The 22,281-nt window shown below is 44.1% G+C and overlaps 1 protein-coding gene across 2 annotated transcripts in view; it reads left to right on the plus strand.

Moving 5' to 3' along the window:
• The window catches only part of LOC102369010 (E3 ubiquitin-protein ligase RNF13), a 113,644-nt gene that overhangs the window by 70,347 nt on the left and 21,016 nt on the right, over window positions 1-22,281 (plus strand). For both annotated transcript variants that reach the window (XM_025194405.1, XM_006037919.3), the window contains one exon: window positions 22,148-22,235. In XM_025194405.1, the coding sequence (XP_025050190.1) occupies window positions 22,148-22,235 (88 nt within the window). The remainder of the gene's footprint in view (window positions 1-22,147; window positions 22,236-22,281) is intronic.

Below are 22,281 nucleotides of genomic sequence, written 5' to 3' on the forward strand. Positions count from 1 at the left end.
AATAGAAACATTAACAGTTAATTTGCAAAGTCCTTCAACATTAGTGTTTATATTCTGCTATTTTTGATTTGTTAATTACCGCTTTAAACATGAATGCTGAACAAGAGGGTATGAGAAGACTGTCCAGAATTCTTGTCCATACTCTCCTTGCAGAGCCTCTAAATCTGTCACCGGTAATCATTAGGCCTTTTCAATACCAACCAGAGTACATAAAGCTAAGAAAAAATGTAGCTTATTAGTCCTATGAAATAAAATATAGCAATATTTCAGACGAATTCCAGATTTCTTACAATAGCTAGTGTGTAGTATTATATATTTTCTTAGGAAGAAGTTGAAAGTAAAATATTTGCTTTGTTTACTGCTAAGATAACATTTCTGTTTGCTACAGTCCTCTGATTTTAAAATTTGACCTAACAGGACTGGATTAAATGTTACCAAATTAAAAAATGTACTTCTGTCTTAAACTGAGTGACTCAGTATGGACTGTACAGCTACTATGCCTTAGAACTGACAGTTGCATAATTAAAAATACTGTGGTTCCAGTGTACACAGTTTCAAGTTGTTTTTCCCTTAATGAGTCCACAAATAATCAGTACTCAGTTCCTTCTTTTATATCTTTCTCAGGCCCCTGTCAGATGTTACACTTAAGATGCAATCAACCTGTTAATCATGCTATAAATAGTAACCTGGCCCATCCGTTTGGGCAATTAATGGCACAACAAAGTGAGAAACCAGGTATAAAATAATACTTTTGTAGCTGTTTTCCATTGTGCCTCAAATTGAATGTGTGGCAGGGTAGCCCCCTCCATACAGCTTGATGCTGGCTGTTTGGTGGGGCTTGGTTGACAGCTCCTGCGGAGTCAGAAGGTGGCAGCTATGGGGGGCAACCCTTTATGGGGCGGTACCTTGCTCTTTTCAGGGTGCCAAATCAAAGAGAATTTATCAGCTGGGGTTCCTTGCCATCTGGCATGGTGCTTGCCTTGACGCGCTTGTCTGGTAGGGGCTGAGGAGCCAAGGCATGCTCTGGTGTTAGGTCGTGGGAAGTTTCAGAGGTCTCTGTGACCTGGCTTTGCCCTGCAGCTTTCAGGGTGCTGTAGAGTAAGGCACGTCTTGGCCATGGGGACCCTTGGATTGGGGTTCCCTGATCCTGGGTCCCCCTGCACCAGGACCTTTAAAAAAAACACGTGTGAAGCCCACTGCACATGTGGTTTTTTGACATCCCCAGCATATGGAGAGCCTGGGATTAGGGAACCTCTCTAGGATTCCAGGGCCTTGACATGGCAGGACCTTTGAAAAAAATGTGGATGTGGCTGGGCTGCACACAAGGTTTTCTGACTTATCGGTGTTTAGGGCTCTGGGACTGGCCCCAGTGTGATCCCGGGGCTGGGACCAACGATTCATGAATTGTTCCATAGCCCAGTACAGTCCCAGGACTGGTGCCAACCATCACTTAATTTTTGGTTCCAGCCCCAGAACCACACCAGAGCCTGATGCATGTTTAGGTTAAGGTGTGATGGAAACTAGCCACAAAAATTTTACACATATTTTGTGGAATATTTTTGTAGCTTTTTTCCCAATTTGTTGCAACCATTAATTCCTGGAACATGTCAGAATTACTATCTATGGTGTGATTAACAGGGTAATCACTTAAATGCAACTTCTGCTGAGGCCTTAAAGATCTGTTCAAGTTTAGGGCTATCCAAAGCTTCTTAGTTAGGAATGCAGGTGTGGGAGGTTGGACCTAGTGACTTGAATGCTTTCTTTAGTTAGGGGTCAGCATTCTGTGGCACATGGGCTGCATTTGACCCTCTATGAGGTCCTGTATGGCACAGGATTCATGGCATGGACCTGTGCCTAAGTGCTATCCACTCTGTAACACTCCTTTCTGCTGCCAAGCTTTCTGATCCACTGTGTCTGTTTATTCTCATTGCAGAGGGATTGGGGATCAGCAGTGAAGGAAAGGGCAGGCAGCTGGTTACTCCAAGAGACGGAGTTTTATAGCCTGCTGCAGGAATGGGTTGAAAAAGGCAGCCTGCATTGGCAAGAGATTGCTGACCCCTGCTTTTGGATCAAGTTAATATTCTGAAATGATTTAGTTGCCTGCACCAGAAATGAAGAAAATATTATATTTAAGGGGTCACATATAAGAGTCTTATATTTGAAGGAAGCTTCACTATGATTCTAAAAAGAATCTGAGAGAAATAGCACTTAGCTATGTCATTTCTCATTTGGCTATTATGGAGATTTTTCAAGGATGGGGGTAGAAGCCCAAGCTCCCCCAGCAAATTGAAAGGTGGTGTTACCAAATTTGCCCATTACTTTGGGGTGTGCTCATTTATTAGGGATAGTTTCTAGGGTCTTGGTGATTCTGTCAGTGTGCTGCTTGTGTTACTATACGGAGCTGTATTTCTCCCTTCTGCAAGCCCTCACCCCCAGTGGAGCTATCTTGCAGGACTCAATCTCAATGGGACTGGGTTCCTCCAGTCACCAAATCAGTCATACACACAAACACACACAAATTAACGTGACACGCCTGACCTGGCCGGGCTGATCAGCATGGACAGGCTGACACCCTCATATGCCAAGAATCAGTTCATAAGAGCAACAATAAAATGCAGTCAGACACAAGCACACAGGTAAACAGAATCCCTCTGAATCCGGCTGGGTGTCCAGCTGACACCCTCATGGGCCAGCATTCAGTTCATAAGGGCACGTCTGAGTCAAACTGGGTCAATCAGCCTGTACAAGCTGATCCCCTTATGTGTTTCAAACTCAGCACGTCCCAATCTTTGGCCTCTTGATGAGCAGACCCCACAATAATTTGGGCTTCACAGGGATCTTTAGCATAGGTAAAAGAAGCGTTGCTGCAGAGCACGGGAGGAAAGAGAAGCAGAGAAGGAAAAATATACCCAATTACTACCAGTTTGACTATAAAAGTTATTTATTGCTAAGCATATGAAATATATAATAGTACTAGTAGTAATAGACATGCAAAAGAAAAACAAACACCAACAATGACAATACTACCCTGGTTTCACTAAGTATTTGGGGAAACTTAGCTCAAGCTTAACTGATACAGTTCAGGTTCAGAAGTTTATGCCTAGAAAGAAGACAGAGAACGCTGGGATCTCACCTAGTCCACGGTACTCAGGCTGCAAAGCTGACAGGCACAGTCTGTAGCACAGTCCTTGAAGGGAGAGATGATCTGTTCTTCCAGCGTCCCAAGAACGACAGGGGATGGTGTCAGCACAGGGGTTTTCTTCTTCTCCTTCTTTCCTCCTGCTTCTACTTCTTTTCCTTCCTTTTCCTCTTCCTGTTCTCCCTCTTCTTCTAGCAGCACACACACTTACAGATTTTTATACCCTCAGTTCAGCTGCTTCGAAGCACCCTCAGTAGTGTAAATCATTGTCTTTTCTATTGACAAGGGGTTATCTGGTTTGGACCATCTCAGGAAACTGATTGATAATCAGGAAACACTTAAGATTAGGGAGTAACCCAAATACTTGGGAGCCAGCTTGAAATTCCTATGGGTGGCAGATATACTGATGGGATATCTCATGGTTTCTTCAGGAACAATAGATAGCTTGCAGCATCAGGATTTTGGATTTTTACTTGTTGTGCACAAGCCTCAGCTTAGCATGACTTTTCCAGATCTTACTATAGTCTTTTAACAGACTTAAAGCAATTATTGGGGTGCTCATAACCTTTTGTGGAGAGGACTCCCACCAGTCGTCTCGGGAAAGATATGACAACACATGGGATTAGGGCTCCAGCAGGCTGGATGCTGTGATGAACCCTTAACCATTGTTCCAATGTTGCCCATACCCCCTCTGACTCGGTCTCTTGCCTCAGCATTCCCTAACCCGGCAACCGAGTTTTAGTCAATCAAGTTTAAATAGGCCTCCCACAGTGGGACCGGGGAATGTACGGCCCGAGATGCCTATTAAACTTAGAGCTGTGTGTGTGTGTCTGGGTGGGGAAAAGTCCTTAGCAAATCCAGATTAGAACTGGTCTGATAAATGCTGAGCTGGGTGTGTGTGAACATGGATTGATTAACATTGGAAGCACAGATTCCCCATCATGCAGCACTCTCCTGCTTCTCTGGTCCCAGAATTCACTGCAGTCTCTGCTTCAGGCTTTCTGTTTTCCATCTCTCATGTAAATGAATGGTCATCTGGTTCCATCTCGGATGTAAATGAGACCTAGGGCAGTTGATTCACTCTTGTCACCCTTATCTGGTGAGGGTCTTAGGTGCGTCTCTCACTGCATCTTAATCAGTTTCATTTAGGTAGAGGAGGGGAGGGAGGTGGGGGGTGAGTCCTTTGTGAGTCAGACAGACTGCATCCTGTGCCAGGTTGCCCAAGAACACAGAGCTGAGACGTAACAGTGGGTGTCTGCAGCCTGGTGTGAACCAGTCCAGTTCTGGGCCTGGGACCAGCCATTAGATTGTTGCCCTCAGCCCTGGGACCACATTGGACCTAGTTCAAGATGTTATTGTCCCAGGGCTGTGACCGGCCACCAGCATGGGAGTTTACAACCAGTTCCAGTGTGGTCCTAGGGCTGGGACTGACAATCAGCTGATTATCTGTACCAGCCCTGGGGCCACATCAGGGTCTGGAACCAGCTGCCATGTGGTCCCAGGGCTGAGACATCCAGTTGTTGGTTCTAGCCCCAGGACCACATGGCAGTCTGGAAATGGCACCCAGCTTTCAACTTGCCAGTGTAAGGGGAACCTAGGATTCCAGGCTTCTCATGTGTTGGCAAGTAGGAACAGTGTCACTGGAATTGCACATCCTGCCAGGCATTTATGGCATGTCGGGAGGTGTGATTGTTGGGATCGGAAATCAGCTTTCACTGCACCATGAAATGTGTGCTTCAGCCTAAGTCATTGGGAGTCTCCTTTGACTTCTCTAGGCTTTGGATCAAGCCCAGTATGCATATTTTGGCTCTCATTCTCAGTCTTCTGTCTTTTCTCTGTAAAAAGCATTCTCAGTCTTCTGTCTTTTCTCTGTAAAAAGCATTCTCAGTCTTCTGTCTTTTCTCTGTAAAAAGCATAGTAAATAACTACTTGATGTACATCCCATATCCCCTGGAACCCAGTTTCTGTTGCATCTTTTTTATTTAACGTCTTCATTTTAAAGATTTTACTGAATATTATATGACATCTCAAAGGCTATAATGAAGGTATAAAACCTGTAAAGACTGTATTCATGTTAACTGTCATTTTGCTCAGATTGTCAGTCATCTTGTTTATTTTGGCTTTTCATTGACCTGAACTTTATTACTTCTTTCTGTGGTTTGGGAGGTCTTTTGTTTGAATTGATCAATTACTTCCCATATGTCTTTTCTGCATTGTTAAAACCCAAATATAGATCCTTTATAGGATTCGAGACAAATTAACTCAGTGGCAGCTATATCAACTCTTTCCATGTACCAGCTGGCTTGAATAACACTGATAGAGTCTTTTAAATTTTAGGTTGAAATATACTAAGGATATTTTGAGGGTTTCTGTTACAAATTATTTATGTTATATGCCAGAGGTGGTCAACCTGCTGCACAGGCAGCAAAGGTGGCATGGGCAGTCTCTGTGTGTGGCATGTAGCAGATCAGGAAGGAGCAGGTAGCATAGCAGAAAATAGGGCAGAAAGCAGAACGGTAGATCAATCAGGGGAAAGGGACCAGAGTGGCATTTGTGGAGGGTGTGGAGCTACTTTGTGTCACGTCTTCCAAGAAGGTTGATCTCCGCTATGTCATGTCACGGGAACTAATTAGGTCTAATGTAAATGGTATCATCTCTTAGTATGAGCCCGATATACTGTAATCTCATTATATTTGTTATTTAAGGATTGCAGTCATCTCTTCCTGCTTAACATATAAACACTCTGAGGTAAAGTGAAAATATAACCTTTATGGTTTTGCCAGAGATTCTTTTGTACTGGTGCAGTTTAGCAGTAATGATGGACAGTTTGTTTTGTTCATCTGTGGGGAGGTGGGGAGGAAAATGGCGTATAAGTAAAATTATGACATCGTTTTGTATTTTTGCAGTGTAGCCTATGTGGGACTGAATTAAAGCCATTAAAGTGCAGAAAGAGTAAAATCAGTATTTTATATTACTGATAAAATTTTAGTAGAATTTAAATCTAAATAATAATATAATAAAAATACGATAAACAAACAAAAAGACATAAAAATGTGTGGTGATGAGCCAAAGCAAACCTCTGACAGACATAAAGTGACAGGGGAGAAGGGTGGGGGGGCAAAAGAAAGTAAGTGTCAAATGTCACAATTCTTCATTGGAACATGAGCCTGAGTAAGGATCAGGCCTTAAGGAATTGTTGCATTTTGAAATAAAAAAAATTACAACAAAGATGGAATTTTTAATACGTGAATGTTATGTAGTCCGGACTGCTCTCTGCTGACTGGGTTGGGATTTTTCTGTCCTGCAGGAGCGTACAATAGATGGGTGTTCCTTTTGGAATGAGTAGAGGGAAGGGAATTAATCATTGATTTGAACCTGATAAGTTTCAAGATAGATAAAACCTGGGGAGGAAATAGAATTTGTATATCCTAATTACAGGGAAGTAATGCACTTCAGTGAACTTTCCATTTTGGAAAAAAACAAAAACATCGACAGGACAGATGGGTTTCATGAATTGTAATTAAGCAGAAGCTTCTTTACTGGAGGGATCTTCTAAATCCAGGATGAAATCGTTAGGACTTTTCTCCTTTCTCTTTTTTGTTCTGCCTCACACTTGACTTTTCTTGCTTCACCTAATGATGGGTGTCACCTTTTTGGCCAAAGAAGATTACATGGGATTTCTTATTTTATTAGAGATAGCTAATAACCAGTGCAAGACACTCCCTTCTTATTTGAGCTTCCTATATCTGCTGGTGTGAAAACAAGATAGGATCAGAAACTGAACCTGAATGTTCCTTATTAAGTATAAACCTCTTCTAGTGTATGTCCAACTTCACTCACCTACAGCCTCCTGAAAAGTACCTTATCCATTTTCAAAATGCATTCCATAAATACACATGCAGCCTGCCAACTCTCCAAGGCTGACTCCATAAAAAGTGCACCTCCATACTTCAGGCTAGAGCCTGAACTGGCCCAAAGTCTTCTAGATGTTGTTGACAGTAATTGTAAAAGTTTAGTCTCTGCCACCATTACTCAGGTTAAATGCTGCTATCTTCATAGTGGTAGGATTACCACTGCCACTAATATGACTGCTTGTGGAGTAAGGTACTACTCAATTTGAATAACAGTAGCAGAACAGGGTCTGACTTTTTTAAATCTTGCCATACAGGTAGGATCTAATCCTGATCCCAGTATGATCAGTGGAAAAATCTCCCTTGACATCATGGGAGCTGGGATTAGGTCTTTGTTTATATTCTTATTCTTGTGCTATTCTGCCTCGTGTCTTATATATCCACGTGAACAGGAATATAATTAAATGATTTTAAGTTTCTAGATGTGAATCAGAATTTAGTCATTCTGATCAGAAGCTCTTCATGATGCCATTTCTAGTTTTAATTTGAGGTTTGTTTCCTTTGTCTAGTTTGTTATTCATTAATCTTCCTTGTCCTATTAGAGTCCTTTGATTTCTATTTTAAACCATGTTAGGTGGTGCTGCATTTTGTAAATATGAAGTGTATCACATATAGCTCTTAAAGTATTAGATTACACTTCCTTTGTGCTGTTACTTTGTAGAAAATGTAATAGAATTTTCTGACACATGTGGCTTGGTTTACAAATGTGGAAGAGCTTTTCTCCTTTGTATTCTTCCTGCAGCATGATTCATATGTTAACATAACTCCGGAATGTTTTCAGCATAGTAGAACATTTTTACACTGCTAGCTACATATTCTATAAATACCTCTAATTTTATAGGAAAACTTGTCACCTTAAACTAAACTAAGCTTAAAACAAGTCCTTTCCTATGTTAGAAATAACACCTTAAACTATTACAACTGCAAAAAATAAAATAATTAATTTTATTTTTCCATGTCCTTTTAATTCTTGCACTTTTTTCAGCTTCACCATTGAAAGTAAGATATCAAGTTTTATTTTCTGTGTTCCTGGTACTACTTCCATGTGGCGATGTTTGGATATTAAATTAGGAATGCTGATTTTTGACTTGAACAAAATAAGAAAAAGATATTGAAAAGTTTTGCTTTTCCGATTATATCTCTCTATTCTTTGTGAGAGCAAAATTTTCATAGCATTTAGGTAACTCAGGAATCTTACGTCTCATTTTCAAAAGTGTCTTAACAGAACTTAGGTTCCTAAATTATTGAAATTGGTGGCACTCAGGATCCTAATCACCTTAGACACTTAAAAAAATTGCCTCACAATCTAAAATTAGGATAAAATTTAACCTCTTAACTAGTAATTCGAATTGCTTTTTTAAAATCTGTCAAAGGGCACTTTCAATCACAAACACTTATGAGGAATAAAAATATTTATACCAGAGTTACAGAAGTTATTTGCCACCTACACTGATGAAGTAGTTACTGTTTAATTGACAGATAATCACATTTTTTCAATATAACTTATTAAATGTATAAATCTCTCAATAAGAATTGTTTTCACTATGGATAGGAAATATTGCTATCAGTTATGTGTGGATGCTAGCCTAGGCACACTAAAGAAAAGAGGGCAGAAAATTATTGAATTTCTTTCTCTGGTTTCAACCTTTAAGCAGTTTATGAGGAGTGACTTGAATGATTCCAGTGCACCGTATTGGCTGTCACATTATCAGTTCTGTAGATGGCTAGTTTCTATTTGTTTCCTCTTTACTTCTTTTATTTTGTATTCCACTATGAGTTCCACACAGCCATTGCACAGAGGTTTCAGTTTTCAGACTTGAACAGGAGACTCTGGTTTTCAGAAGGATCAGTGCAAATTTGTCCACTTTACAAAATCACTAATACATGTTCCTTGCCATGGTCTCAGTCCCCTGAGAAGTGAAATATGGCTTTTTTTCCTAACTTTGAGAGTACAGGTTTAATGCTGGACCAGTTGGCTTTCCATCAGAGCAGAAAGTAGCATATTTCTGAACAGCTTTTTACAATAAGTCTTCAACATTAGCTGGCAAGCATTCATAACAATTAGGGCTGTGCAAAGCTTTGGTAGCCGATTTTGATTCGGAGGATATTTGGCCCGATTTGGCAGCTGACTCTCCAAATCCAAATCAAATTGGGAGACCCATTAAAAGCTCCAAATCGAATCAAAAGCCTCCAAATCAATTTGGAGATTCATCCATAGACTAAACAGGGAGCAGTCCTTAACCATGCTGGACACAGCTGCCTCCAGCTGGTAAATCTGTGGGCAGAGGGGGGAGGGAAGGCGTGTGGGGGTGGAGGGGCAGATCAACACCTCCACAGTGAGGGAGGGATTGGGACTGAAGCTGGGACAAGCTGCCCAGCCAGGGGGAGAAGCGATGCTGGGACTTGGGGAGGGGGACTCCTACCACTGCATGCCAATGTGTGCCACCGGTCCAGGAGGGTACAGATCTGCACAGGGCGGGCTGGGCCGGGCCGCACTTCAGATGGGTGGCGGAAGGTGCTGGGAGCAGGGGCTATGCCTTCCTGCTGCTCACTCAGCTTCCTTGCGCCTCCCAGACAAGCTGCAGCTTTGCCCCACCATGCCCTGGCTGAGTGAGCGGTGGCAGGGCATGGGGATGGGCTCATGCACCCGGATCAGGGAGGGGGTGGCAGCAGGGGCTATGGGGAATTTTAGGGTGGCTGCAGCCTCCCCATATCAGAGTCCTATTTTAGCAAATGCTTATTATTTCTTGATAAAATGGAGGACACTGCTGCATATTATATGTTTGGGACTGCTATATTGATGTGTAGAATTGTAAAATGGTGTTGATGTATCTACTAGATATTGCCTTTTAATGATAACTGTTATGACACCATTGTATCCAAGATTCTACAGCCTATTGCTGTACTCCTAGGAATAAATGTATCTCTAATGCTGTGATATAGTACAATAACTATTTATTAATTTCAGTGTTTAACGGTACCTTCTGTAATTGTCCATTATATGAATGTAAATATTATGTGTTCATACTAAGTCTTCCTTAAGTAATTATTGTAGACCACCAGTAATTTGAATAATAAGCCTCCTATGTTAGCTTTTTTCAAAGTGAGGGTGGAAATCATTGATGCTGCTCTGTAAATGACCCCTCCTAGCAGTTTGAAAGTGGTAATGGCAGCTCCCAGGGAAAGTCATGTCTAACTCTTATTTATTGGAAGGATATTTTAACAGTGGGACCTCAAATGAGGGTTTTCAATGTCCATCCAACTAAAATTGTCTGGCTGTCTTCTGAAGCCTTGGCTCTATAATTTTTAAAGGCCTAGACTTAGGCATTACCTCAGCTATGGTCAAGATTACTACAGTTATAGGGAAAAGGTATAAAAATGACTTTTCAGTCTCCTGAGACTGGCTGATACTATAACATATCTTGGAAAGTTCTGTGGATTCCTGGGATCCTATAGCAGCCACAAATCATTGAAGCATGCGGAAGCCACATCTACTTTGCCTTTCCCTGGATTTACCTGTTGTATTGTAGCAGGCAAGGGACAAGAAGAATGTAGGTCTTGCTAAGCCAGCTGTACACAATGCAGGAATTTCTTCCACTGGTTTGATGTAGAGTAAGATTGTATACAGATATTTATTTCTATTGAGGGAAATTTCTCAGAAGTTTATCAGAAATTCCCCCCAGTAGAAATCTTTCTGGGAGATGGAGCAGCAGAGACATTCAGTTTGTAGCTGCCCCCTCTCGCCTATTCTCTATGCCTTCCTGAGATTGGGGTGATTCCAGTTCTGTGAGGAGTGGATCAGCAGGGAAAGATTTCTCACACTTGTCCCAGACTGGGCTCTGAGGAACAAGGTGGGAGAGCAGCTTCCTTCACTCCACTCCGGCCCTCCAGGAGTGAAGCAAAGGGAGCACTGAGGCAAAACCCTCATGTCTTACCACTAGCTGCGCAGCACCCAGTTTGGGGAAGAGGTCGGCAGCTGTTTCTCTACTCTCCCCTCCCAGACTGGTCCAAGAGGGAAGTGAACAACAAGGTGCAGCTTGGGTTGTGAGATGTGCCTCACTGCTCCTTTCCACACCCAGAAAGACCAGCCTGGGAGAGGAGAGGAGCAGTGGGGCAAAGCCCCCCTGCCTGGAGCAGCTACTCCTCCACTCTCCTCCTAGTCTCAGGGAGTGGGCTGGAGGGAGCAGTGGGACAAACCCTGAGCTGCTTCGCACTCTTGGGACTCTGGCTTCACTCCACTACTCCAGGTAGAGCTTCCCTCAGCCCAAGTCCTTGTTTGCCTCTCCCGTCACTCAGATGCATAGTGGGGGTGGAAATTTAAAAGCCAGCTTGCTTGGGTGACAGCCTTGGGGAGAGTTTCCTCAGCTCAGCTCCCCCCAGTTAGCTTTCCCTCAGCTCCTCCTTCTCTCCCACCACTCACCTGAGTGACAGAGGCCAAACAGAAGCTGGTAGAGAACAGTAGTGCTCTTTGCACTTGGCTCCCAGTGCCTGGGAGCTGAGTAAAGGGAGCAGCAGGGCAAAACTCCTGCCTGCTTCTCATAGTGGGAACTCTGGTTTGAGAAGCAGGCAGGAGGCTGTGCTGCTCCCTGCCACTCAGCTCCAGTCCTGTCAGCTGAGTGAAGAGAGTAGTGCAGCAAAGCTTCACACACAGGGAACTCTGGTGTGAGAAGCAATGTGGAGCATCTGGCACCCCAAGACTGGGGTTATCCTGGTCTTTGGAAGGGACAGGAGCATTTCCTCCAGCTCCACTCCCCCTGGTCCCCAGGAAGAGTGAACCTGGTAGAAAGTGTATAGACATTCAGGCTAAGCACAGATAGCCAAATAGCCCGAGGCTGAATCAGTTCAGTCTTTGCAGGTTAGTCTGAGCTTTGTAGATTGAACCAATAAGCAAGTGAATAGACATTCACTTTTGATTCCAGTAATGCAGCCACATGCCTGCAGTGGCCCAGGCCAGAAGCCGAGGGCACTAGAGCAGGGGTGGGTAAAGTCCAGCCCACAGGCCATATCCAGCCAGCAGTGGATTAATTTTCCAGCAGCCCCTGCCTGTGTGGTTTCCATGCAGACCCCAGCAGCAACCACACTGTGATAGGTGTGGGAATCCCCCACGTGGGCAGACCCTGGCCCAGGGTGCTGGCACTGGAACGGAAGTGCTCCCTCCCCTCCCCCCAGAACCTCAATGACTTGCGCTTGCCCAGCCGCAGGAAGGGACAGCTCTCGCAGACCATTGGGGGGCCATGGCTGGAGGGGGGCCTCTGTTTCTCCCCCACCCTGCCTCCCTGTCCCCACCAGCCTGGCAGTACTGGCAGGATGCAGGCTAGGGACCAGAAGCTTTGCTGTCTCAACTCTGTGACAGCCCGAGGGTGGGGCTGGTCCCTGCTCAACTGGAGCAGACCGCAGTAGCCAAGGCTAGCCCGCCTGCCCTGGGGTGGGAGAGTAGGGGGGGTTGCAGGAGAGGTGCAAAGCATCCTGGGATGTTAGTGGACTGTGAGTTAACTTGAGTTGGGAGGGGATTTGGGACACAAGTGTGATAGACTGGTTTTACCTAGATCAGTTAAGTCTGATACTACATGAATCCAGGTTTATCTTAAACTGGTTTTGGCCATATTGAACCCATTTTTTTATGCACTGAACTTCTCTTCTGTTACAGGTTTAAATTGGTTTCCAATCATTTATATCAGTTTATGCGTAATTTTTGTCCCTAGCCTCAGTCTCCTGGGGGAAACTCTCTCCTGAGCAACTTTAAGCCCGCTTGTTCCAGTGTTATTTTTTTTCGTAGAGCAGCCATTTTTCCTCTGGGAGAAAAAGCCTGAATGTCTACATACTTCTGGTTTCAACCCAGAGAACAGTGATTCTCCTGGTAGACACTGAGCATCTTCTGTATGTAGCCTGGTCTGCAACCGTAGTCACTGCAATGACTGCAGCTCCTGTCAGTGTACCAAAGCTAGCCTGAGTTTTGACAGCAGTACAGCCACAGCAGCAGAGAATAATCTAGGATAACTGCCCAAGGTCTCAGGCAACGTTTTAAGTCTGCACTGAGGACTTTGCTGCTCCATCTGCACTGCTACCAGTACCTAAGTGTAGGGGTTCCCTCCGTTCCCAAACGGAGAAGGTGAGTAACTCGCAAGTCACACGCTAAGGTAAAACTCAAGTACGAGTTTTTATTGCAAAGAATACAACACACACACAGTCATTATCATATGCCTACAAGTCGCTAGCGCGTCAGACTGGAGGAAAGGCACTTCTCACCCTATCCAATGTTATTACCTGATGGGTCTCGGGAACCCCATCCTGCATTCAGGGTGGTGAGCCTGCCTTCTTTATCGGGTTCTCAGCCTTGTCTTTCTCGAAGTAGTTTTACCCAAGGCTCTTTTCGTATGACTTTTATACCTTTCCTATCTCCCATTACCTTCGCTTCTTCCAATTGCACGTTAGTTTCTAGCCTTATCACTTTTTATGGGTTAGAGCAAGCGTCATCGCATGCTGTCAAGCAGGGTTACTTGAGGTCTTGCCGCAGTTCCCTTTTCCAGAGCGGCAAAGGGAGTTACTTTAGGCCTTGCCGCAGCTTCCCTTTCCAGAGCAGCAAAGGGAGTTACTTAGGCTATGCCACACTTTCCCTTTTTAGGGCTGTTAGTTCGGGTACTTTTCCAAAGCCATTACCAATTTACTTGCTGTTTCCTTTTCTTATTTTCAGCAGATCAGCGGATCAGTAGATCAGCAGATGCATTAGGTCAGTGTCCCATAGCCTCCGGGTTCTGTGAAGCTGACCCCCCACTTCAGGGTGTCAGTTTGGCCTCCTCCCAGAAACCTTTTCGGGACAGGCCTCACAATCCCCTCCTGACTGGTTGCATCTGCATATATTTATGTTTATTAAAATTGCATAGGGTGACATAGCCGTTAACATCGTTTGTTAGACTTTTGACTTGCTAATACAGTTTTTGGGCACAGTAGGTAAGCATATACATTAGGAAGCACAAAAGAATAATGCATAATAATACAATAATTATGGGATGTAAAGCAAAATTTATTAGTTTTGTCTACGTAGGATTATACTTTAAGAAGATATACTAATGGTGTTCAGACACTGACTGTAATTTGGCAGTTAATTTTAGAAGCTTATTTTTTTGGTGTATTATATGCAGGCTTGCTCGGGTTTTTTTTACTTAAGGTGGTAGCATAGTTATTAATCATTTTTGTAATTCCCCCAGTTGCTGGTAAACAGCTTTTCATGAAGGATTTAACAGCACTGTCCAATTTACTGGAAAAACCTGTGCCAAGGCTAAGGATTGGGAGTAAGTTGGCTGGGTATAGATATGCCTCCTACTCTTTACAGCAGTAGCATTGTAATGACATTTTCTAACCGGGGCCCGGGCGATGTTTTTATTATTTCAGGTTATTGAGGTTACTGAAGCTACACATAGACATTTAATGGCATTATTAACCACTACTGTAGTTTGGCTGAAAATCTTATTTAGAATGCAGTTTTCTACTCTTTCCTGGTGCAACCGACAGGGATCCATCAGGAAGTTTTTACGATAGCACATTTATTCGTTTTGCCTCCATTGTTTACATTTCTTAGGGTCTAGGAGTTTTCCAGATTGTGTTACTTACTTAGTGGGGGACCTAGGGGCTTAAACCCTCTTTGCCTGCACTATTGGGACTGGAATATACTTACAGAGGGGCTAGGTTTTGGTTTCTAATTCCACAGATTTAACGTGTGTGTACTCTCTTAACGGCGTTTTTATTTTTGAGGAGATTACTTTAGTAAAAAGGGGTTTGCAATTTGGGCACCACTTTGCATAGGAGCTGGATATGACTGCTGGGTCTCCGGACTTAATTTAAAGTGCCTGTTTTTCATATTGGTGTAGCACAAAAGTTTGTATTGTTACACAAGCTATAGCAGAACTCGTTTTGTTTGTGAGGTCTCTCGCCTTCTCTAATGCTGAATGCATGATGGTATGCAACTGCTTGAGTTGTTGTATCGCCACAGTAATAGTTTTGACGTGATTTTCCTGGTATTTTGCATTATCCACTATTTGGCTTTTTAATGTTTGCCAGGTGAGTTGCTTCATTTTGGCAAGTTTATTTTTTACAACTTTTATATTTATTTCATTTAGTGCAGCCCTGGCACTTTTTAAGGAGTTTAGGAAGGTTGTTGCGTCCCTGCGGAATTTTTTATGTAGGCTTGAACTCTCTTGCTAGGTGGAAAGGACAGGCTTAGCCCCCTTGCTACAGTACACCCATGGGTATACTTGGGTAACATTGATTTTTTTATTGCAAAATTACAAACTTTTTTAAGAACAATGAAGGGAACACTACAAAGGTTTCTGGGACTTTAGTCCCTATAACAGTGGGAATCTCCTCTGGGTGGGTGGGACCCACTTAAATCCAGAAGGAGATGGTTCCCCCTGTTTTTTAGCCTTTGTTTTTGCCCTGTATTTAGCATGGGGAACTTTGGCTTTCCCATACCTTTGTTGGGATGGGATGCTTTTTGGGTGCGCAATTTGTTACTGATTCCACGATACTGGAAAACACTAGCACAAAGTTTACTTCAAGCCCGTCACGCACAGTATGCTCATGAGTGCCCTTTGCATAGTCTTGGGTATCCTTTGTTTCGATGGGTTGGAATTCTTTGATTTTGGTGATATATTCATCATCGTGGGCCAACAAAGACCTATTGGCTCTTGGGGCTACTGTTACTTTGTATTGGAATGTAATGTTTTTGCTGGGGTCTGCTATATGCACTTCATGGGAGGTGGCTCCCTACAGCTGTGGTCTTTTGACTTTAGTGGTGTTGATTTATACATACCAGTACGCTCCATATGGGCTTCGGATGGTATTGGTAAGTTTCCAGTTTTGGCCAGTTTCCAGTTTTGGCAGGTTTGGAGTTCTGATAATTGAATGGGTAGACGCTGGAATTCCAGATGTGAAGTAGGAGTATTTCAGACACACATCCTTGGCGAGCCATGGGAGGGCAAGAAATATTGGACCACGTAGCTTTCAATGGTTGCACCTGGACACTTGATTTCTAATAGCTAGGGTAGGATGCAGTACTCTTAGTTTAAATTAGTCCTGCAGCACTCCTAGTTTAAATCAATCCCATCAGCAACAGCGTCCCAGCCCTTATGATGACTTTTGGAAAACAGTTGTTTGGTTAGCAGGAACTCAGTGTTTGCTGATGGGGGTCCCTACCAACACCGTATTTCCTTGGCCCCATGCTAGAACTAAGCCCTCTTGCTCTCTCCTTTGTCCGGGTCAGGAAGTGAACTTCACTTTTGCCCCTAACAGAGGTCGGAGGGAGTAGTCTGGATTTTCTTGCTCCAGAACCGACTCTGCTTCCTCCTCCCACCGAAACTTCGGGGGCCGACCCATCATTTGGGCGAAAGGGCTGGTCCCCCACTGCCCCCCTGCGTCCGTAAGGCCTGTAATACCCAAGGAATTTGTCGGACCCACCCCCTCCCAAAAACTTTTTGCGCAATTCCCAATTTCTTTTTTATCTCCTCGTTCAAACGCTCTATTTTTTCCTGACCCTGCGGATGATAAGGGATATCAAACTGATGTTTTACCTTTGCCTTCTCGCACCATTGTGCTACTGCCGTGTTTTTGAAATGGGACTTATTGTCCGTTTTTAAAATGGGCTTCTATTTCCCTCAAAGCTCGTACCACCACTTCTCCAGTGGCCTCTGCAGTAGGCCGTACTTCTGGCCAGCCCGTAGCCACATTCACCACTACCAATATATACTTTTTTCCTTTGCTCAATTTCAGAGGTGCTATAAAATTCATTTGCCATTCTTCTTCCGGTTCCAAAACCCGAACGTTTACTTGTCCTTTCCCTGGGTATGGGGTTTGCCGATGAGTGCTACAGGCATGGCATTTTTTTAGGGCTTGTCGCACTTCCAAGTCTGTAGCCCCCCCACTCTCTTGCCAGAGCCTCCTCTGCATCCCTTTTACTTTTTCATGAGCAAATGCTTGGGCTGCCCGTGCTATTTCTAGAGAGTTGATGCTAGAGGGACGAGTCAGCAAGTCTGCTCTAGAGTTTGCATGGGTTTCGGAGGAATTATCCTTTTGGTGTCTAGCCACATGTTGGATGACCACCTTAATCTGGCCACTCATTTCCTAGATATGATGCCAAATTTTCATTCCCCAAACAGGTTTACCTTTCAAGTGTTACCCAGCCTTTTCCTAATAGGGGATCTGTTTAGTAGCCCCTTTTGCATATACTTAACCATTTGTGTACACTCTTACTTTTTCCCATCCTTGTCTGATTTCATAGGCAATTGCCTCTTCTACTGTCTTTAATTCAGCTAGTTGGGTGCTCCCTCTTATTTCTCTCTTTCTAAATTTTTTCAAGAAGGGGCAGAACCAAGCCCAAATCGCCATTGGGCCAATTGCTGCTCTGTCAGTAAATAGAGCGTGAGGATCAACAGGATCAAATGTGTCGGCACAGGTTATGGGACTTGTGGCCTCTTCTTCTACAGGGGCTTTTAACCATGAGAGCACCAGGTTCTTCCGTATTTCCCTTGCCTCCCAATGTGGGTACCTGGCCAGCTGCAAACTCTACTTTAGCCACCAGGTCTGGTGAGGAGACCCTGTGGGTGGGCTTTTTTTCAAGGCAGTCAAAATCCCTGGCCATGCTCGAATTTTTAAAGGGGCATTTCCTACCAACTTTTCCCCTTTTTCAAGCCCCAAAACCACTGTCAACATTTCCTTCTGTAATGGTTCATAGTGGGTTTCAATATTGGATAGCGCTTGGCTCTGAGCCCCCAACAACTCCCAGGTTTTCCAGTCTTGGTGACTTCGTTGGTATAGCACCGCACTAATGGTGTCCTCTCAAACTCCTGCCTCCAGATACTTAGGTGTGCTGGGGTTTGGAGGGAACAGGGGAGGGCTCTTCAATATAGCTCACAGCATTACTTGGCGGAGCCCCTCTTCTTTCTCCCCCTAACTCCACGGGTCATCTTTGGCCTTTATTGCCCAGTAGAGCGACCGTGCTAGAGCCGCAAAGTTCGGCACTGCCGCCCAACACCATCCCATCAATCCTAATTGGGACTGTAGTTGTTTTTGGGTGTGGAGCGGGGGAAGTTGGGTTAATGCTTTCTTGGTTTGCTCTAGTATTTCCAGACCTTGCACATTCAGTTGCATACTTAGGTATTTTACTGAGCGCTGCACCCATTGGACCTTTATTTGATCCACTTGAAATCCTGTTGCTCCCAAGGCCCGCAGCACATTGTAGGAGATATCCGCACACTCCTCAGGAGTGTCTGACTAGATTAATATGTCATTTATGTAACTTTGAACCTGTGGCTGGGATTCAAGTGCCTTGCGCACCTGTTGATGCGCTAATATCGGTGAGTTGTACCAGCCTTGGGGCAGGCACAACAGCCGATATTGTTTGCCTCTGAACATGAAGGCAAATACGTTTCGATCACCCTTTCGTATGGGAATTGCCTAGAAACAGTTTGAAATGTCAATTACAGTGAAATGCGAAGCGCTTGTCTTTTGGGCTGCATCCCACATCTCGGGTAGGGTGCTGACCACTGGGCCTAATTTTTTTGTCCTTTTGTTTACTTCCTGGTAATCTATTACCATTCTCCATTTTCTACTAGCTTTTCACACAGACCATAAGGGGGAGTTCCACTGGGAAATAGTGGGCTCCACCAAACCGGCCTACAATAGTTCCTGGATCATTTCACTTACCCCTTTCTCAGCTGTGGGTGTCAAAGGGTAGGGGCACACAAAACATGGCCTCGTTCCTTTTTCTAATTTGACGTGCATTTCATTTTTGGTATTTCCTACATCCCACTCCAAGCAAACCCATGGCCTGTTCTTTGGCATGAGGACTGCCTTTTTTTATGGCCATCACTTTCTGGTGGGGGTTATCTATAACACAGTGGCTCAGGGCATTGGTTTCCAATATCCATAGTGGGTGGTGGGTAGCAGTTACTACCGTGAAGACATCCCACTTTCCTAACTTTGGCACACCTTCAATTTTCCTTCCTCTAATTGCCCCCCCCCCCCTTTAGCGCTACAGGGCGTCCACTCCGGAGGGGTGGGGGGTGTATTCCCATTGGAATATGGTAACTTCCGCCCTGGTGTTCATTAGAAACCACCCTGCCACCTCATCTCTTTTGACTTTAATCTGAGCAAAAAGATACCTACTGGAATCCCCGGGGACTCACCCCATTGGGAGCGAGGGAAGGGGTGTCCCTCATATTTCCTCCCTGGGGCCCCCCTAATCTAGGTGCAGGTTCTTCAGATCAGGATAGTGCCGACCGGGGTGTCAGGCTCTTCTAGGGGTGGGGCTGAGGGGACAGCCGCAACTGCACGGCAGTCTGTATTCTTTTCCCCGAGGTTACTCTTTTTCCAAAGTCTATACAACTCGCTCTGATGTGGGTTTTGCATCAGTTTGCTCTAGGGGGGTTCCTGCTTTCCTTAGCTCAATCCAGAGCTGTCGGCAGGGAATCTTTTTTGCATCTGCTGACATTCCTTTTATCACTGCCACCTGCTTCAGTTTCGGGTGTTCCCCGGTCAAGTTAATCAGAGTTTGCAACCCCTTTATAATATCTTTTAGTGGATGGTTCATCCAGGTATTGTATTGTTGCATCAGAAGACCCTGCAAGGGTCCTGTCCCCTTATGAAGGGTGCTTTCCCATGCGGTCCTAGTGACTATGACCCGCAGGGGTCATTTTCTAACTGGTCCCTCAAAGCTGCTTCAATGAACGCATCCCCGCTTAATTGATGTACCGGGTCTACTTTGGTTCTCTAGCACGTCGATCCTTGGACAGTTCCCAGGCGTTCAATGATTTTAATGCAAACCCTATTAGCTGGTGAGCGTAATATCCTGACATCTTTGAATTTATTCTCAGAGAGGCTTGTGCTGACTTATACCACCCCCCTGTGAAAATTTTTGCTGTCACTGCTAATGACTCTCTGGGAGTGAAAAACTTGTCTAACCCCTGGGCCACTACTCGATTAGCCTACATGGCCTAGGTTTTCTTTGCGTCTTTTGCCCAACCTACCAGCTCAGTTTGGAGGTGTGTCGGCTTCCAGGGAGTTGCTTCCTATTCCTGCACGGTAGGCCGTCTATCCTGAGCCTGTTGTACCTTGGATTTTATAACAGCACTTACCTTTGACCTCTCTGGAATCTCCCTTCGGATGAGTTGTCTCTTCTGTTCCTGGAACTGAGAGAGCAGGTTGATTACCCTGGTCCCCGACCAGATCAGTCGCTGCCACTTCTTACCCCTCCCCTGGTTCTGGATCCTCTGATGGCAACAAAGTCCTCACCATTTCTCACAACAAAGAAACGGCACCTTTTAGCAACACAGTTTTCCCGGGCTTTTTGCCTATTTGCCATTGGGCAAAAACTCTTTCCACCGCGGCGAGGGACCTGAGGTCCCTCACCCCAGAGGATGCCCATGGATGTACTCTTTTACTAAGCTCCACCAGACTTGTGGTTTTTCCCCAGTGTGTGAATATATTCTCCACCACTTGTAGGGGTTCCCTCCCTTCCCAGAGGGAGAAGGTGAGTAACCTGCAAGTCACATGCTAGGGTAAAACTCAAGTACGAGTTTTTATTGCAAAGAATACAACACACACACAGTCATTATCATATGCCTACAAGCTGCTAGCGCGTCGGGCTGGAGGAAAGGCACTTCTCACCCTGTCCTATGTTATTACCTGATGGGTCTTGGGAACCCCACCCTGTGTTCTGGGTGGCGAACCTGCCTTCTTTATCAGGTTCTCAGCCTTGTCCTTCCTGAAGTAGTTTTACCTAAGGCTCTTTTCGTATGACTTTTATACCTTTCCTATCTCCCATTACCTTCACTTCTTCCAATTGCACGTTAGTTTCTAGCCGTATCACTTTTTATGGGCTAGAGCAAGCATCATCGCATGCTGTGAAGCAGGGTTACTTGAGGCCTTGCCGCAGTTCCCTTTTCCAGAGCGGCAAAGGGAGTTACTTAGGCTATACTGCACTTTCCCTTTTTAGGGCTGTTAGTTCGGGTACTTTTCCAAAGCCATTACCAATTTACTTGCTGTTTCCTTTTCTTATTTTCAGCAAATCAGTAGATCAGCAGATGCATTAGGTCAGTGTCCCTTAGCATCTGGGTTCCGCGAAGCTGCGGCCCCCCCCCCCCTTTCAGGGTGTCAGCTTGGCCTCCTCCCAGAAATATTTTTGGGACTGGCCTCACACTAAGCTAGCTACTTTAAAGTTTGCTGAGATATATCTATAATGGTTACAATTACTACAACCTAGATTTATCCTTAGGTAGGCTGAGGGATTATTCACATTATTGCTTGACAAATGTATTGTATGATAAATTGTAACATGCCAAGTAGCCACATGTTAAAATTATTGTGGGCTACTTACATGCCACAAAGAAGTTGCTGTTTCAACAAGCAACTCCTTTGTGTCTGTTCTACCATTTCAACCAGGGATAAACTGATTTAACATCTGGTGTGCTATGGTTTGCCACGTGAAACTCGTATATAATTCAAAAAAATGTAATGCCTGCCAGAGGCCTAATTGTTTTAACTAATCATGCCGGGTTATACTGACTTAAAACCAGAATGCCAGCATTGTAGTTGCTTAATGTTGCACTTTAAGGTTTGATATGCATAATGTTGAACCACTCTGGGGTAACATACAGGCAGTATCTGACACTGACAAGTAATAAAGAGATGCAAGCAAGATTTATAGATGTAGAAGTAGTTGAGTTGCCTGTCCTCACATAAAATACTACAACAGGTAACTTCTGCTTAAATAAAATAAGCTCCATTTTTGCCTTTCAGATACAGCTACATGGGAGGGGGATGTTGCTTGTTTGTTTGTTTTTATGCTAAAGTTGAAGGATTGTAGGCCTGTCTTCCTAAATGTGTGACATCTGCTTGCACAGAAATGACTTGAAACTTTTTTAGGAACATTTTTAAAAGTACAGAAGTATTGTCCTGAAAGGGTAGGATTGATTTAAAAAAACCCGTAAAATGTCCTGTTATTAATTGATCAATGAAGATTAAGCCATTTAATAATAATTATGCTGTGAATGAATCTGCAATATATCAGCATTATTGTTTATAATAAGGTGTTTTGTATGGCTTACAGGTTTTAAATGCACAGAGAGCTGGATACAAAGCAGCTGTAGTTCACAATGTTGATTCTGATGACCTGATTAGCATGGGATCCAACGACAGTAAGTACAGGTATCACTTCTTCTCTCCTGTTTGAAAATCATTCCC

Source organism: Alligator sinensis, unplaced genomic scaffold (genome assembly GCF_000455745.1).
Source record: "Alligator sinensis unplaced genomic scaffold, ASM45574v1 scaffold1178_2, whole genome shotgun sequence".
Taxonomy (NCBI): domain Eukaryota; kingdom Metazoa; phylum Chordata; order Crocodylia; family Alligatoridae; genus Alligator; species Alligator sinensis.